Source organism: Cebus imitator, unplaced genomic scaffold (genome assembly GCF_001604975.1).
Source record: "Cebus imitator isolate Cc_AM_T3 unplaced genomic scaffold, Cebus_imitator-1.0 Scaffold347, whole genome shotgun sequence".
NCBI classification, from domain to species: Eukaryota; Metazoa; Chordata; class Mammalia; order Primates; family Cebidae; genus Cebus; species Cebus imitator.
This window is the reverse complement of record NW_016107662.1, coordinates 590258-609161: the sequence shown is the minus strand read 5'-3', so window position 1 is coordinate 609161 and position 18904 is coordinate 590258. Positions and strand designations below refer to the sequence as shown.

General features: G+C 38.1%; 1 protein-coding gene across 3 annotated transcripts in view; it reads left to right on the top strand.

Moving 5' to 3' along the window:
* Positions 1-13466: 13466 nt before the first annotated feature.
* ZBTB41 (zinc finger and BTB domain containing 41) overlaps positions 13467-18904 on the top strand; it is a 54168-nt gene continuing 48730 nt past the window's right edge. The window contains exons 1-2 of one of the 3 annotated variants that reach the window (XM_017506055.1): positions 13467-13603; positions 14229-15462. In XM_017506055.1, the coding sequence (XP_017361544.1) occupies positions 14346-15462 (1117 nt within the window). In that variant the 5' untranslated portion in view covers positions 13467-13603; positions 14229-14345. Of the gene's footprint in view, positions 13604-13646; positions 14109-14228; positions 15463-18904 lie in introns of those variants that run through there. The other 2 variants (XM_037730475.1, XM_037730474.1) reach the window with 2 other exon arrangements.

Here is an 18904-nt window from a genome sequence, read left to right as displayed (position 1 = left end):
CGCCTACCACTAGGACTGAACTAGGTTAGACCTTAAGCCAGAACAGCACTAGGTCTCACCCAAAGCCTTCTGTAACCACTCCCTGGCTACTACCTATGCTCGCTCAAGGTCCTGCAGCTCTACAATCAGCAGGTGGTGAAGCTAGCCAAGTCTGTGTCCTTCCTATCAGGTTGCTGCATTCACTGAGGCCCCAGATGGGTCCAGAGGTGCCATCTGGGAGCCAGCAACTAGAGTAACAAACTTTAGAAGTCACCTTGTATTCTATCCTACAGTGGCTGAGCTGGCACTCAAACCACAAGATGCAGTACTTCCCACTCTTTCCTCCCCTTTCCAAAAGCGACTAGGGGGAATACTGCCAGGCTATTACTAATGTTCCCTTAAGACCCAAAAGCTCCCTTGTCAGCTTGAAGCGAATGCTGTCTGGCCTGGGACCCACCCCTCATGGCAGTGGGTTCCCCTTTGGCTCCGAGCAGGTCCAGAAATGCTTTCAAAAAGCCATGGCCAGGAATCACTAACTTGATGAGCATGTATGGTACTCTAACCCCTAGTATCTAAATCCAGCGAATTTCAGAGTCTCACCCAAGGCCCACAATGTACTACCTGGGTATCACTGCTGGTGATTCATGGCCCAAAAGCTCTTCAGGTGATGAATCCTGCCAGGGTTGATCCCTTCCTTTCAAGGCATCAGGTTCCCTTCTGGACTGTGACTAGAAATGTCTTATGGGCATGAGGGCCTGAAATGGGAGCCTCATGACTCTGACCAGTGCCCTATTCTGCTGTGGCTGAGCTGGTATCCAAGATGCAAGACAAAGCTCTCCCCACTCTTCCCTCCCCTCCACTCATGCAAAAAGAAGAGGTCTTTTTTGGAGCCATAAGCTGTGCAGCCTGGAGTTAGGGAAGGGGTAATGCCAGCACTTCCTTAGCTACCCCAGCTGATATCTCAGAAGGTCATGTGCCCCAACCCCAGTCCACTGGCTCTAAGCTCAGGTTAGCACTAGGACTTGCCTAGGAGTTGCAGTCTTTATTGCCTAGACTTCCTTTCAAGTTTAATTAGAGCCTCAGAACACTTCAGCCCCGGGAGGAGAGGCTTGCAGGAATTCAAGTTCCCACCAATGGAATGGACAATTCCCTTCTGGCTAGAGCTGGTTTACTTTTCCCACTGGTGGGCCTCAGCTGAATTTAGCCTGGTTTTGCTTTCTGCTATAACAGGGCAACACCATACTGCGTTGCAATGTCCCACAATTCCAGCACTCTCCCTCTCCTGAGCACACATATTCTGTCTCCCTGTTGTGTGGCCACTGTCAGGGGATCAGGAAGGTACGGTATCAGTGGTCTAAGACTATTTTTCCTTCCTCTTTAGTGTCTCTTTTAGCAATATGAAGTTAAAACCAGGTACTGTGAGTGTTCACCTGATTTTTGGTTTTTACACAGGTGACTTTTTTGTGTGTATAGTTGTTAAATTGGTGCCCCTGGGGAAGGGATGATCAGTGGACCCTTCTATTTCATCATCTTGCTCCCCCAGTCTTTTTATTTTATTGCTTAATTACACTGGTTGATTTTTCAAGTGACAAATTAAATATTCCTGGATTAAATGTATTATGCTTTTTTACACTGCTTGATCTGATTTGGTTATTTAATTTGTTTGCTTTTATTTGGCTTGATGATATTTGCACCTATGTACATAAAAGAGATTAACTCACAATTTTTATTTCTTATAATATCTTTGTCAGGTTCATTATCAAGGTTATAATAACCTCATAAAATAATATAAGAAATGTTACTTTTTGTTTTCTGTAATAATTTTTATAAGATTTATCAATGCTTATTCCTTATGCATTTAAAAAGATTCACATATAAAGCCATCTAGGTTTGGTGTTTTCCTTTTAGGGAGGGGTTAACTGTGGGTTTGTTTTCTTTAATAGATATAGGGTCATTAACCTTTTCTACTTCTACTTGGGTGAGTTTGGTAAATTGATTTTTCTAGAAATATATCAAATTCATATACATTTTTAAATTACATTGGCATAGGGTGTTTTCTAAAAACAATGTCCTCTTTGTTTTTTACGTTCATAGTTTCTGTAATAATGCCATTTGTAAATTCCCAAAAGCAGTTATTTTTTCCTAACTAGTCTTGTTAGGTTGTATAAATTCTGGTCCAGTCAGAAGAAAGAAATCCTACTGCTTATTTAATATCAATTGATAACTAGGTTTTGAATAGATGAAAAAGCAAACCTAACACTAAAGTATGGAATTATTAAAACAAAGAAGGTTGGAGAAGAGAATCTAACAGAGCTGAAACTCAGACCTTTGAAAGGAAAGAATTCTTAGTTTCTGCTCATTTTCTGAGATTGGAGGAATAGCCCTGTAAGTCTGAGATACAAATCTCTGAGGAGAGCATGTCAGATAGTTAATGCTGAGGTGACATCTTATTATGGTTTTGATTTACATTTTCCTGATGATTAGTGATGTTGAGCATCTTTTAATATACATGTCAAACATTTGTACATTTTCTTTAGAGGAATGTCTATATGCCTATTCAAGTCCTTTGCCCATTTCAAAATCAGGTTTCTTGTTTTGTTTTGTTTTTGTTTTTGTTTTTTGCTATTGAGTTGTTTTAGTTCCTTACATATTTTTGAATAGTGACCTCTTCTCAGATATAAGGTTTGCAAATATTTTTCTCCCATTCCATTGTCTCTTCACTGTGTTGATTGTTTCTTTTACTGTGCTTTTTATTTTCATAAAATTCCAAGTGTCCATGTTTGCTTTTGATGCCTGTGCTCTTGGGGTCAAAAGTCATTACCCAATTTTTAAAAAACGTTTTCCCTGTGTTTTCTTCTAGTGGCTTTACAGTTCCTGATCTTACAATTAAAACTTTAATCACTTTGAGTTCATTTTCTTGTAGGTGTGAGATTAGCGTCAAATTTTATGTTTTGCATTCAGTTTTCCCAACACCATTTATTGAAGGAACTATTATTTCCTCGTTGTGTGTTCTTGGCATCTTTTTCAATGGTCAGTTGACTTATTTATACCTGGGCTCTCTATTCTGTTCCACTGGTCTATATGTCTGTTTTTGTCCCAGTGTCATGTAGTTTTAATTAATGTAGCTTTATATTTTGAAATTGGGATACATGATGCCTCCAGCTTTATGCTTCTTGCTGAATATTACTTTGTCTCTTTGGAGTCCTTTGTAGCTCCATAATAATTATATCATTATTTTTTCTATCTCTGTGAAAAATGTCATTGGAATTTATAGAAATTGAATTGAATTTGTAGATTGTTTTGGGTAGTATGGGACTTTAACAGTTTTAATTCTAATCCATGAAAATGAGATATCTTTATGTTTACTTGTGTCTCCTTCAATTTCTTTAAAAAATATTTGATAGTTTTCAGTACAGAGATCTTTTAACTTCTTGGTTAAATTTATTTTACTTCTTTTGATGCTAGTGTGAATGGGTTTGTATTTTTAATTTCTTTTTCAGATAGCTGACAGTTTTCAATAGTGTCTAGAATTGTAACTATTTTTTTGCATGTTGATTTTATATCCTGAAACTTTACTAAATTCATTTTCTTAGTCTTCACAGTTTTTTGATGGAGTATTTAGGGTGTTCTATGTATAAGCTCATGTCATTTACAACAGAGACAGTTTTACTTCTGATTTTCATCCCTTTTATTTCCTTATCTTGCCTAATTGCTTTGCCTAGAATTTCTGGAACTAGGTGGAATAGAAGTGGCGAGTGTGGGCATTCTTATCTTAATTTTGCTTTTAGATAAAAAGTTTTCAGTTTTCACTGTTGTGTGTATTGTTGGCTTGTTATATATGGCTGTATTAGTCTGTTCTCATGCTGCTATCAAGAAATGCCCAAGACTGGGTAATTTATAAAGAAAGGAGTTTTAATTGACTCACAGTTCTGCATGGCTTGGAAGGCCTTGGGAAACTTACAATCTGGTGGAAGGGGAGGCAAACACGTTCTTCACATGGTGGCAGGAGAAAGAGGTGCCGAGTAAAAGGGGGAAAAGTCACTTATATGATCATCAGATATCAAGAGAACTCATTCACTGTCAGGAGAACAGCATGGAGGTAATTGCCTTGCTGATTAATTACCTCCCAGCTGGGTGTGGTGGTTTATGCCTGTAATTCCAGCACTTTAGGAGGCCAAGGTAGGCGGATCATCTGAGGTTGGGAGTTTGAGACCAGACTGACCAGCACGGAGAAACACTGTCTCTAATAAAAATAAAAAATTAGCTGGGCATGGTGGTACATGCCTGTAATCCCAGCTACTTGGGAGGCTGAGGCAGGCAAATCACTTGAATCCAGGAGGCAGATATTGCAGTGAGCAGAGATTGTGCCATTGCACTCCAGCCTGGGCAACAAGAGCAAAACTCTGTCTCAAAAAAAAAAAAAAAATTACTTCCCATGGGTTCCCTTCCATGACACTTAGGGATTATGGAAACTACAATTCAAGATGAGATTTGGGTGGGGACACAGTCAAACCATATCAATGGCCATTATTATGCTGATGTACATTCTTTCTGTACCTAATTTGTTGAGAGTTTTTATCATTGAAGAATGCTGAATTTTGTCAAATACTTTTTCTGGCTCTATTGAAATGATCATTTATTTTCCCTTCATTCTGTTAATGTGACGTATCACTTTTATGTTGGGCCATTCTTGCATCCCAGGGATAAATACCACTTGATCAAGGCTTGTGATCCTTTTAATATGCTTTTGAATTCAATTTGCCAGTCTTTCTGTTTGTTTTTAGGACTTTTGTATCTATAATCACCAGGGATATTGGCCTGTAATTTTATTTTTTTTCTGTAGTATCCTGGTCTGGCTTTGGTATCAACGATCATGAAAAGAGTTTGGAAGTATTTCTTTCTCTTCAATTTTTTGGAAAAATTTGAGAAGGATTTGCATTCATTGTTCTTGAAATATTGGTAGAATTTACTAGTGAGGCTTTGATCCTGGGCTTTTCTTTGTTTTTTTTTTACTAATTCAACTACTTGTTTGTTTTAGTTCTGCTCAGACTTTCTGCTTTATCATGATTCAGTTTTGGTTGGTTGTATGCTTGTAGAAGTTTATCCATTTCTTCTAAGTTATCCAACTTATCAGTGTATAGTTAGTTGTTCATAGTATGGTCATCCCTCAGGATCCACAGGGGATTGGTTCCAAAACCACCCATGGATACCAAACTCCACACATACTCAGGTCCCAGAGTAGGCCCTGTGGAACATGAGAATATTAAAATTTGGTCATTCATATAAGAAGGATTTGCATCCCATTAATACTCTTAATTTCCATTCATGTTTGGTTGCAGATGCTGAACTCATGCATATGGAGGGCAGACTGTATATATGGAAAAAAAAATCCACATGTAAGTGGACTGATGCAGTTCAAAGCCATGTTGTTTAAGGGTCAACTGTATTCTCTTGCAATCTTTTGTTTTTCTGTGGCATCAAATGTAATGTTTCCTGTTTCATTTCTGGTTTTGAGGTTTCTCTATTGTTTTCTTAGTCTAGCTACACGTTTCTCAGCTTGTTTTCTCTCCCTCAAAAAAAAATCACACACAACTTTCAGTTTCACTGATTTTTTTTCCTAGCATCTATTTCATTTATTTTGGCTCTTATTTTTATCATCTTCTTCCTTCTGCTAGCCCAAACTAACCTTAGGCTTAGATTGTTCTTTTTTCTACTTCTTTGAGGGGGGAACTTAGGTTGTTTATTTGAGTTTTATTTTTTCTTAATGTAGGTGTTTATATCTCTAAGTTTCCCTTTTAGAACTGCTTTTGCTGTATTCTATAAGTTTTGGTGTGTCATGTTGCCATTTGAGTTTGTATCAATATATTTTTTAATTTCCCTTTGGTTTTTCTTTTTTGAATCATTGATTGTTCAGGAATGTGTTGCTTAATTTCCATATTTTTGTAAATTTTTCGATATTCTCCCTGTTATTGATTTCTAGTTTCATACCATTTCAGTTGAAAAAAAATATTTGCTATGACATCAGTCTTTTCAAATTTTAAAAGATTTATTTTTGCCCAAATGTATGATCTATTCTAAAAAAAATGTTTCAAAGAAGAGCTTCCATCTTGTAATTGGTGATTGAATTCTGGTATACTTTTACTCAAGGCTAGGAGTTTCTGAGTCACATGGGATTTTTATTATGACCTTTCCTTTTTTGAGGTCCTTATAACTTTAATTTTTACGTTTCTGTCTCATGAGTCTATGGATCTGCTTTGCTCATCTTTTCAGCCTTTCAGCAGCTGCTTTCTAATCAGTAACTATTTTTAAGGAGAAGCTCCCCCAAATGCCAGGATATCTCTTTGTGACTCTTTCATCTTGCAGAGCATGGTAACACAATTCCTTACACACTGACTTTGTAGCTCTTCTGTGCATTCAGAACAGAAGTTCTTGTTTAAAAAAAAAAAAAAAAAATTTGTTGTATCCACTCCCAGCAGGAGAGTTGGTTTGAACCACTTAATACATCATTATTTATACTGGAACTTGTCCATGCAAATTTTAAAAATGTTTATGTGGTTGATTTAACATTTTTTGCCTTAATTACTTCTGAATTGTGATTCGCGGGAAATACTATTTCCTATTTTACTGTTATTTATAAGTCTGTTTGCATTTGGGTATAGTACCTTCATAGTTTCAATTTTTACAATGAAACCTTTGATCCATTTGGAATTTATCTAGATCTGTTGAGAAGTTTATAAGAAACTTTTGTTTGTGATGTTCATCTCTTTATCCATTCTCATTTGCTGGATCATCTATCTTTTTGCTATAGACTTGAAGATTTATCTTTTTATATAGTAAATTCGCCTGTAAATTTGGATCCATTTCTGGATTTTCTGTTATTTCATTTCATTGTGTGTCTCTGTTCGTGTGTCTGTGTGACACTCTTTTTTAAATTGCTTTATTTAGGCTTGTTATACAGTACTCTGTGTACATTTAAAGTGTATAATTTGATCAGTTATGACATGTACACCCTGGTGAAACCATCACTGTAATCAAAATAATGAACAAAAATTTTCTTGTCCCATTTTGTAATTTAGCATTCTTCCCCTACCCTTGTCCCCCAGCTGTCTCCACGCAACAACCGATTGGCTTTCTGTTATTATAATTTGCAGTTTTTAGAATTTTGATCAGATAGAGTCCTTTTGTATTTTACTCAAAACAGTTATTTTATGATTCATTTATGTTGTTGCTTTTATCACCAATTTGCTCTTTTATTTGTGGAGTAGTAGTGTTTTATTATACAAATATACAATGTATTTATCCATTTATCTGTTTTTGGACGTTTGGGTTGTTTCCAGTGTTTGGCTATTATAAGTAAATTTGTCATTATCTTTTGTGTATATAAGACTGTACAGATATACATTTTTGTTTCTCCTGGGTAAGGCTGGAATGGCTAATTTGTATGGTACATGCAAGATTAATGTTTTCGGAAATTGCTCAACTACTTTCCAAAGTGCTTGTACGAGTTTACATTCCCACAAGAAGTGTATGATATTTTCAGTTTATCTATGTCTGCATAAACACTTGATGTTGTTTGTCTTTATAATCAGTTATTCTAATAAATGTATAGTGATATCTCATTGTGGTTTTAATTTGCATCTTCCTTAAAATGCAATTAAAGATAAAAAAGATCTTTCCTTGTGCTCATCTTCTTTCATGAAGTATCTAATATTTTGTTCGTTTTATATAAATATATATGTTTTGTCTCATTGACTAGTTAAGAGTTCTTTTTATATTCTAGACATAAGTTCTTTGCCAGATATGTGCTTGTCAAATGTCTTTTACCAATGTGTGGCTTGCTTTTTTATTTTCTTAATAATGTCTTTTGAAAAGAAAAAGTTTTTAATATTGAAGATTTCAATTTGTTGATGTCTTTAAATCTATAGATTAATTTGAGAATAATTAACATATTCACAATATTGATTTTTTCCAGTCTATGAATATGGCGTACCATTTCTGAAATGACCCCCAAATTTTACTAGTTGAAACCAATCCCCTTTGTGGTGGCATTAAGAGATGGGGCCTTTTGGGAAGTGATTTTCATGAGAGCTTCACCTTATAAAAAGTCCAAGGGACTAACTAGCTTACAACCTTTTGTGCCCTTCTGCCTTCTGCCACATGAGCACATGGTTTACCTCTTCCACCATGTGAGGACACAGCAAGAAAGCCCTCACCAGACACTGAATGCTGGCCCCTTGATCTTGGACTTCCCAGACTTCAGAACTGTGAGAAAGAAATTTTTATTGTTTGTAAGTTACCCAATCTGTGATGTTTTGTTACAGTGGCACAGACTAAGGAAGCACATTTCTTCAATTATTAAGACTTCTTTAATTTCTCTGACGTATATTTTAGAGGTGGAGGTTAGGAAACAATGGCTGTCCATATGCCAAATCCAACCCATGGCTTATTTTTTGTGGTTCATGAAATAAGAATAATTTTTACAGTTTTAAAGTATTGTTAGGATACAGAAGAAAGTGGAATAAACCTTAAAATATTTAATATTTGCTTTTTGTAAAAAAAGTTTTCCAGCCCCTGTCATAGAGAATTGTGTTTAAATGTTGAACACAATTCATTAGACTCATTTACAGGTATTTTATATTTCTGATGCTATTGAAAAACATCTGTTTATGATTAAGCTTATTTAAAACGTTATATTTCTGGTACAAAGTATTTGCTCAATATATATTCCATTCAATAAATGAAGAAAAGTATTTTCATCTTTAGAAATACATTTGTGAAACAGCTTGTTAAACATGTTAAAGTTGTGCTGGGTGTGGTGGCTCATGCCTATAATCCCAGCACTTTGGGAGGCCAAGGCAGGTGGATCACAAGATCAGGAGTTCAAGATCAGCCTGACCAATATGGTGAAACCTCGTCTCTACTAAAAATACAAAAATTAACCAGGCATGGTGGTGGGCACCTGTAATTCCAGCTACTTGGGAGGCTGAGACAGGAGAATCACTTGAATCTGGGAGGCAGCGGTTGCAGTGAGCCAAGATTGTACCACTGCACTCTAGCCTGGGCGGCAGAGTGAGACTCTGTCCCAAAAAAAAAAAAAAAAAAAAAAGTTAAGGCTTTGAGAGATCAGGAAAAGGAAGACACTGAAAAGAGATTCTAGAGTGTATAGATCCCCTTTCTTTCTTGGCCTCCTGCAGACTAGATCCTCTTTTATGGGCCCTTGTCTCACCTGTCACTTTCTCTGACAAAAACTTCTGGCATCTTAGAGACATGGATGTTGGTGCTACATGAATAAAGAAATTATATGACATTGTTTTCAAGTTTTATTTTTTAAATTTTCATTGCTGGTGGATTAGTAATGGTTTTACAGAGAAGCAGAAGCAATAGGACAAATAGGTAGACTGATTGATTGTTTGATTGATTGGAAGGAATTGGCTTACAGGATTGTGGGGGTTGGCCAGTCTGAAAGCCATTGGACAGGTCCACAAATGGGAAATCCTATAAGGGTTAATGTTCCAGTCTTGAGACTGAATTCTGCAGGACATCAAGCTGAAAATGCAGGTAAGGTTTCTACCTTGAAGTCCTGGAGAGAACTGCTTTTTCTTCATGGAAACTGTCTTTGCTCTTAAGACCTTCAACTGATTCAATGAGCTCTACCACATTATGGAGGATAATTTTCCTTACTCAGAGTCTACTTATTTGCCTGTTAATCACATATAAAACACCCTTCCACAGCAACATCATCATGATGTTTGACCAATTAATTGTGCACCGCAGCCTAGCCAAGTTGACAAATAAAATGAACCATCACAGCTGGTATAGGCAAATACTATATTATTTTGTATTTCAATGTTACATCCTGCAATTTAATTAACTAATAATTTCTCCATAGGGAAAAAATGGTGAATAGGGGGCAGGACTAACTTGCAGCTCCCACTTGGATGGATAGAGCAGTGTGGAGACTCACATTGTGAACTTTTGCTCCAAGAACTACCATAGGAACATACCAGGAAAGCCGAGATAACCCACAGATCCTTTAAAGCAAGTAGATAGCTGCTGCAGGCCCTGTGAGACATTGGAAAAACTGTGAGTGCCCAAAGTGTGAACGTATAAAAGCGGGATTATCCACCTCCAAACACATACCCTCACTGAGGAATCTGAAGGTCCAAATCACAGAAGAAGGATTTGAACTTACCTGGAGCTGAGACAAATTTGGAGAGCCGGGTAAAATACGAGAGTAGAAGCAGCAGCAAGAAAAGCCCTATGCATACTCTTGGTCCCCAGGGAAGCCATTTCTGATTTTTGTCTCACAGGGGTTTTTGGAAAGGGCTGCCAGAGGAACTGGGAAAAGACCACTGGAGAGGCCTGGTGTGGTGCTCACACCTGTAATCCCAGCACTTTAGGATGCTGAGGCAGGCGGATCACCTGAGGTAAGGGGTTCAAGACCAGCCTGGAGAACATGGTGAAACCCCATCCCTATTAAAAACACAAAAATTAGCCAGGTGTGGTGGTGCTCGTGTGCAGTCTCAGCTACTCGGGAGGCTGAGGTTGGAGAACTGTTTGAGCCTGGGAGGTGGAGGTTGCGGTGAGCCAAGATCACCACCACTGCACTCCAGCCTGGGTGACGGTGCAAGAGTCCATCAAAACAAAACAAAACAAAACAAAACAAAAACAAAAACAAACCACAGGGAGAAGGAAACTTCCAGCTGAACAATTTTGATCAGATGCAAAGTTTCTAGACAGAACCTGGGAGAGGGAGCAAATCAGCAGTGCAGACACAGCACAGAAGCTGAGGCATGTGGGGAGGCATGAAACCTGAAATCCCTGCTTGCTTTCTCAGGTGGGAGGCTGGTAGCCTGGGGCAAGTTGTCAGCCCTGCTCACACGCCATCAGGAAATAAACTTGGTGCTGTTGGCAGGGCATGGTGGAGGTGAGACTGGCCTTTTGGGCTGCATGGCAGCTGGGTGAGGTCTGTAAGCGCTGGCTTTCCCTGACTTTCTTGGTGACCTACATGTAGCAGGGGCAGTCATAATCCCCGGAGAACATAACTCCATTGGCCTGAGAACCACACCCCCATCTCTACAGCAGCCACAGCAAGCCCTGCCCAAAGAGAGTCTGAGCTCAGACACACCTAATTCTGCCTATACCTGATGGTCTTTCTCTACCTGCCCTGGTAGCCTAGGAGAAAGGACGTAACTCCTTAGGAGCTCTATGCCCCGCCCAATGCTTGAGGGTAGGGCAAGCTTGTATTCTTCCTATATAACTGCAGCTGATGCGGTATTGAAAGCATCACCTCCTGGCTAGAGGCCAACCAACTGAAAACCAGTGCATTTAACAAAAATACAACCAAGGACCTTCACAGAGTCCACTTCACTCCCCTGCTACCTACACCAGAGCAGGTGCTGGTATCTACAGCTGAGAAACCTGAACACAGTTCACATCACAGAACTCTGTGCAGACTCTTCTCAGTACCAGCCTGAGGCCTGGTAGCTTCACTGGGTGGTTATATCCAGAAGAAAAATAAAAATCACTGTGGTTTGGCTCTCCAGAAACCACATTCCTAGGGGAAGGGGGAGAACACCACATTAAGGGTGCATCCCATGGGGTAGAGGAATCTGAACAACAGCCCTTGAGCCCCAGATCTTCTCTCTGGCATAGTCTACCCAAAAGAGAAGGAACCAGAAAAACAATTCTGGTGATATGACAAAACAAGTTTCTTTAACACCACCAAAAGATCCATCAGTGTATCCAAACCAAGAAGAAAACTGAATTGCTAGAAACAGAATTCAGAAAGTTGATTATTAATCAAGGAGGTACCAGAGAAAAGTGAAGTCCAATTTAATGAAATACAAAAAAGAAGTTACAAGATATGAAGGGAAAAATCTTCAGCGAAATAGATAGCATAAATAAAAAACAATCACAACGTCTGGAAATGAAGGGCATACTCAGAGAAATGCAAAATATACTGGAAAGTCTCAGCAATAGAATTAAACAAGTAGAAGAAAGAAATTCAGAGCTCAAAGACAAGGCTTTTGAATTAACTCAATCTAACCAGATAAAGAAAAAGTAATTTAACAAAAGAAGATAGCCTCCAAGAAGTTTGGGATTATGTTAAATGACCAAACCTAGGAATAATCGATGTTCTCCAGGAATAAGAGAAATCAAAAGTTTGGAAAACGCATTCAAAGGACTAATCGAGAAAAACTCCCCCAGTCTTGCTAGAGACAGGCATGCAAATACAAGAAGCTCAAAGAACACCTGGGAAATTTATTGCAAAAAGGTCATTGCCTAGGCACATAGTCATCAGGTTATCTAAAGACAAGAGGAAGGAAAAAATCTTAAGAGGCATGACACAAAAGCATCAGGTAACCCATGAATGAAAATCTATCAGAATAACAGCAGATAGATTTCTCAGCAGAAACCCTACAAGCCACAAGGGATTGGGGCCCTATCTTTACCCTCCTTAAACAAAATAATTATGAGCCAGGAATTTTGTATCCAGCAAAACTAAGCTTCATAACTGAAGGAAAGATACAGTCTTTTTTCAGACAAACAAATTCTGAGAGAATTCACCACTACCCAGCTAGTTCAAAAGAGGTGGAATAACTCTTCCCACGTCTGCAGAAGTTCTTCCATCCAGTGCGATCTTTCCAGATGTCAGGCTATATATGTGTATGGAAGAGACGAATGGGTGGGGGAAGAAAATTAGGCTACCCATCCTATTTTATCTCAGCCTTCATCTTATATTCCTTATGTCTGCAAAATTACACCGTCTAGGACCTTGCTCTTCATAATACTGTCCTCAGACCAATGATATCAGCACCCCCTGGGACCCTTAGAAATGCAAGATCTCAGGCACTAGCTCCAAAAATTGTCCTTGTGGATTTTTCTTTACTTTTTGGTTCGGCTTCCTTTCCTGTCCTATCAGCTTTACGCATATATATATATATATATATATATATATATACACACACACACATTTTTCTGCGTACAATGATAGGTATAAAAATTTTTTTCTTAGTGATCGCGTTTAGATTTAGCCGTTTATATCAGAAAAATAACGAAATGAGATCAACATCCATCGGTTGTTTAGTGCATGCCAGTATGTTAGCCGGGACTGGCTTCCGGCAGTTGCTGTTTGGTTGATTACAAACTATTAAGTATAACATTGAGGATGAAATCCATCGATCAATTGCACCTCGGCAAACTAATTCTAAACTCTGCGTCAATCCGCCTCTCTCCCCTTGCCCTCCCTTTGCACAGCCTCGCGGTTTGGATCAGAACAGGCCACCGAGCCACTGTGAAAACCCGGAGAAACGGATTCCGGGCGTAGGTAGGGTCTCCAAGGGAGCACGGGGAACGTACAGAGCATGCGTGAAGCTGTGTGCGCGCACATGCGTACTAGTTCGTGCAGGGCCGCGCGCCGGTCTCTCAGGAGGGTTTGGAGGCTGCGCGAGCGGTTGACGTGTTCTGTGGCTGCGGAGGCGGCGGGGCTCTGGGAGGGGAAGGAGCGGAGGGGAGGGGGGTGAGGTGGGGGGCTGAACCCGGAAGTGGGTAGGCGCTGGAGCGAGCGCGCCCAGAGTGGAGCTCAGCTGCTGGGAGCCAGCGGGGGAGCCCTGGGTTCCCGGTAATAGATCTGCGGGGCGTTTTCCCAGGGAAACTGGGTGGGAAGGGTAGCGGGATCGCCGTCTGCAAGTGCATTCTCCGCCTCGTCAGGGCCTGGGAAAGCTCTTCTGCTTCCTTTAGTCGTCCCTCTGGTTGACCCCACTTCTATTCTGCGCCCCTACTGGGGCCGTCTCTCACGGGGTGGCTTTGGCCGAGAGACGCTCTCTATTCCTGAAGAGCTGTGGCTTGCCCGCCCGGGGAAAGCATGTTAATGAAGAGACTGGGATCACGCGGCCGCGACGGCCTTATTGTCACCATCCCAGCGCCCCTAAACCACTACAGCCTCCTCAACCCGCACTGTCAACGATCTTGAAGATCTCTCCCTTTTCTGTCCGGTGATTTACACCCTGTTCGTGAATCAGGCCTGGAAGGTGTGCCTGGGTTCCTTTAAAATTATTCTTTTGTTGGCTGTCTTTTCTAAACGCGGCCCTACTTGTTCTCCGCCCCAAGATTTGCCACGAATGAGTGTAAGCTGTGACTTTATCATCATTTAGTGAGAATTAGAAAGAATTAGTTGATGATTGCCTTTGGCTGATTTAGCATTGCTTTGCCATGAGTTATTTTACGTGGTTCTCACTCTTTTGCAGACCATGAAACCCTTGGGCACGCCCCTTCAGAAGCTGTTATCCAAGACAATCTAGTTTTCCTTTATAAATCTCTTAAGATACTTATGAAGTTTCTTGTTCTGAAATTGCTGTACTGCAATGAAGAAAAGGAGAAAGGTTACTTCAAATCTTGAGAAGATCCATCTAGGCTATCATAAAGATTCTTCAGAAGGAAATGTTGCAGTGGAGTGTGACCAAGTGACCTATACTCATTCTACAGAAAGACCAACTCCTGAAGCTCTTCACTGTTATCAGGAACTTCCTCCCTCTCCTGATCAGAGAAAGCTTTTGAGTTCTTTGCAGTATAATAAGAATTTGCTAAAATATTTAAATGATGATAGGCAGAAGCAACCATCTTTTTGTGATTTACTTATCATAGTGGAAGGAAAAGAATTTAGTGCACATAAAGTAGTCGTTGCTGTTGGCAGTAGTTATTTTCATGCGTGTTTGAGCAAAAATCCAAGCACTGATGTTGTCACCCTGGATCATGTAACACATTCAGTTTTTCAGCATTTGCTGGAATTTCTTTACACATCAGAATTTTTTGTGTACAAATATGAAATACCTCTTGTTTTAGAGGCTGCAAAATTTTTGGACATTATAGATGCAGTGAAGTTGTTAAATAACGAAAATGTTGCCCCTTTTCAGACAGAACTAACTGAAAAGTCATCACCAGAAGAAACACTAAATGAATTAACTGGAAGACTATCAAATAATCATCAGTGCAAATTCTGTAGTAGACATTTTTGTTATAAAAAGTCTTTAGAGAATCATTTGGCTAAAAACCATAGGTCCCTTTTATTAGGGAAAAAACATGGGTTAAAAATGCTGGAGAGAAGTTTCTCTGCAAGAAGATCAAAAAGGAATCGGAAATGCCCTGTTAAGTTTGATGACACCAGTGATGATGAACAGGAAAGTGGTGATGGGTCAGACAATTTGAATCAAGAAAATTTTGATAAGGAAAAGTCAGATAGAAATGATTCTGAGGATCCTGGAAGTGAATATAATGCTGAAGAAGATGAGCTAGAGGAAGAGATGTCAGATGAATACTCTGACATTGAACAAAGTGAAAAAGATCATAATGATGCAGAAGAAGAACCTGAGGCTGGTGATTCTATAGGAAATATTAACGAGGGGTTAACTCCAGTGGTCATTCAGAACAGCAACAAAAAAATATTGCAGTGTCCTAAATGTGATAAAACATTTGACCGAATAGGTAAGAAAATTTGTTTTCTATATCTAATAACTTTTCATGGATATTTTAAATAAATAAATAAAAACAACTTGGAAAGTGACTTTTTAAAAGACTGCTTATAAAAAGACAGCTTAAGTAGGGACAATATTTTGGTTTTCAACAGTGTTTATCCTGTTACTTTAAATTTGTTGTGATTCAGGAATTAATCTAAGTATTTATATTAGCCTTTACTTTTCTTCATGTCCCAGTGACACATCATTAGATCATATATTTGATATGAAAGACTCCGGAGTATCAATAATTATTATGTAGAGCTTTGATTTATATGCCAGTTTAATTCCAGTGATAAGTACTATTTTTAAGTCATTAAAGAAAATTAGATGATATTAGATTTAATAATTTGTATACTCTTTCCCCCATGCATGGTAATACATGAGTTATAAATGTTGTCACTTTTCCAGTATCTAGCACTATTTAGAAAGGGGATGTTTTAGATTAAACTATAGTGAATGATAAAATTGAAATGAATGTAATTTAATACTGTAGATAGAGACTTTAGGAAGTGTCTTAGTAGCACTCTGGTTATATAATACATATGACCTTAGCCAAAAGGCCAAGAAGCTTTGGTTTTTATAATAATGAATAAATCATTTTTTCTACTAGAAAATAATTTGTAGGAAATGTATTCTATCACTTTAAGTTTTATGTCAGCACATGTTTAATTTCAGGATGTCTAATATTTTCCAGGTAAGATGATTTTTGAAAGTGTCTTATATGAACTGTTCTAATGTGAACTTTTAAATTGCAACAATTAAGCTTCCATGTAAACTGAAGTTATGAAATCCTGAAATATTGTACCACATATAATGATAAAAACACAATCAGTGCAATTTGACCTGGTAAAATTACCCAGTTTAATATATCCCCATATGTCTTACAGTGTTAACTTACTTATGTTATTGATATAAGTGGAAATTGGTTTTATAAGGAATTGGTGATCATTTGCTATAAAAATATACTGTATTATACACTGACATAACAGTGGTAACTACTTTTTGCCTTTTATAATATCTTTTGGAATAGTTTTCTCTGAATCAGAATACTGTGGACAATCTAATTAATAATTACTAATATTTTAACTGTGAGGCTGTGTGCAAACATGAATAAAATAACTTCTTCAGTAACAATCAATTTGAAGAGCATATGTATACAAGTAAGTTGTTAAAGTTAGACTGGATAAAATGCTGTTGTAGAGCTGTAACAAGTACTGTGAAGATATGTATAGAGGTGAGAACAGCTTTTTGGGTGGAAGAATTTGAGAGCATTCATCTTTCTAATAGACTTGTTAGACTGTACTCTTAGTGCATGCTTCCTGTATTCTGCCTTTATTGTCTTAATTTGACTTGGAGATGAATGAATAGGGGTGAGTTCACAAATGGTGTTGTAGGTCCAACAGGAATATCTCAAACTGTCCTACTGAACACTAGTCCCGTGACATGTTATATAAGAGAAGGGTTCTGTGTTCAAGTAAGATTCGGAACTGTATAATTCACAGGCTATATTAACTGCCTGATTCTCTAGTAAAGAAACCTGTTGATTTTGCTTAATCTAGCATTTCCTTAAATTGTTTTACCATAAGACACTTTGGAAGTACTTCTTTGAGCGTCCTAGGAAACTAGAGTTTTCTGGACAATGGGGGAAAACACTGCTCAAGATTGAGGTGCTGATTTACTAAGAGGAGGGCATTTTGTATCTAAGCTGCCAAACATTATTAAACAAATATGAAATGATATATTCTCTATCATCAAGAATTTTAAGAGTTTAATGGATATATGCAAAAATGCAATCATATTACAATTAAGATAATCTTATCAGGATAAGTACAGAAGACTAAGGAAATCAGGAGTAGTTTCTCAGAGCATACAGTATTTGAGCTGATACTCAAAGAATAGGGAGCTATTTACAAGACAGAAGGACCAGCATGCGCAAAGGCATTGAGGTATGTTGTATTCTGGAAATTGCTTGAATATGAGTGGTTTCAAGGTGGTAATGGAGGCAAAGTGAAAATAACAGGAGATGAAGGAGGGCAAGAAAGTGGTGATCATATTTTTGAAGGGCTTGTATGCTCTACAGAGGAGTATACTTTGGACAATCTAATTTAATTAGACTGGACTTCATCCAGTAGGTGATAGGAACTGTTGAAAAGAATTTTACAGTGGAAACCATGGCCTATAATAATTTTAGAAAGATCATGGTGGCTTCAGTGTGGAGAGGGAAATTGGAAAAAGGGATGAGAAAAGAGCCAGGGAGACAAGAAGGAGCATATAACGAAGAACCAGAATGATAATGTAGCTTAGACTTGGAAGATGAGTGGCATTGGGAGTGGGGTGTGGAATGAGAGTAAAGCAGAGAGTTATAATACATTGAATGCCAACTAAGTGGACTGGTGATGGGTAGAATGAAAAGAATGTGTAGAAGACCCATGTGTCTTAAGTGTCCTTTCTTACTATCTTTATTAGAATTACAGTTTATTTTAAAAAACACACACACAAAGCAGTTCGAGGGCCATCTTCCCATTATTCTTGTATCATCCACATTCCTTTCGAAGAATTTTAAAATGGCACCCAGATTTTTGGTTGTTTACCTGTCTGAGATTGTGAGCCTGGAGGTTTATCTTACTCTTGGCTGCTGTTCTTTGTAGCATCTCATGTCATTTTAAATAAATTTTTAGTAAGCACTTGTTTATTTGAACTAAGTTGATAAGTTGTATCTGACTTGACTTTGGCCTTGTAAGAAGCCAATTAGGCTCCTTTAAGCTTCTAACTTGGCTTCTTTGGGGTGGGTTTATGAGAGGTGTGTAAGCTTTGAGACCTTCTGCTAGAACCATTAGTTCCACAATATGTAACTTACTAATTTGATTCCATTATTTTGCATCTTTTACCCTTTCTTCCAGTTATATTTTTCCTTAGGCTACCGGCTGTCCTCTTCTGATCAAATTATCATGTAAATAAGAGTCCTTTGACCTTTGCCCTTATACCAAAAACCTAGTGGATAAATAGGCAAAAATAGGGAGATGACAGATGGGATGAGAGAGAAAATTTGGGTAATTCATCTTTTTTATTGTTTCCACAGACAACTAAAATCTTTCTTTAGATTAAATTCACAATCTCTTCTAGAGGTAGAACATGTTTTATACCTTTAAAAAAAATGTGACTAGTCGGTCCTGCAGAAATTCCATTTGGTTCTTAATAGAAAAGGATTATAAAGATGGCACAACTCTCTGAGGCTATTTTAATTACATATTCTTTACAGTATCCCATATGAATGAATATTTCAAGGTACATTTTAAGATTTAGCAATGTCAAATATATAATGAACTCATTTGCTGATATTTCTCTTTGTAAAAACTGCATACAAAATCTAACATTGGTAATTTTGTATGACCCACATGGGAATAAATTCT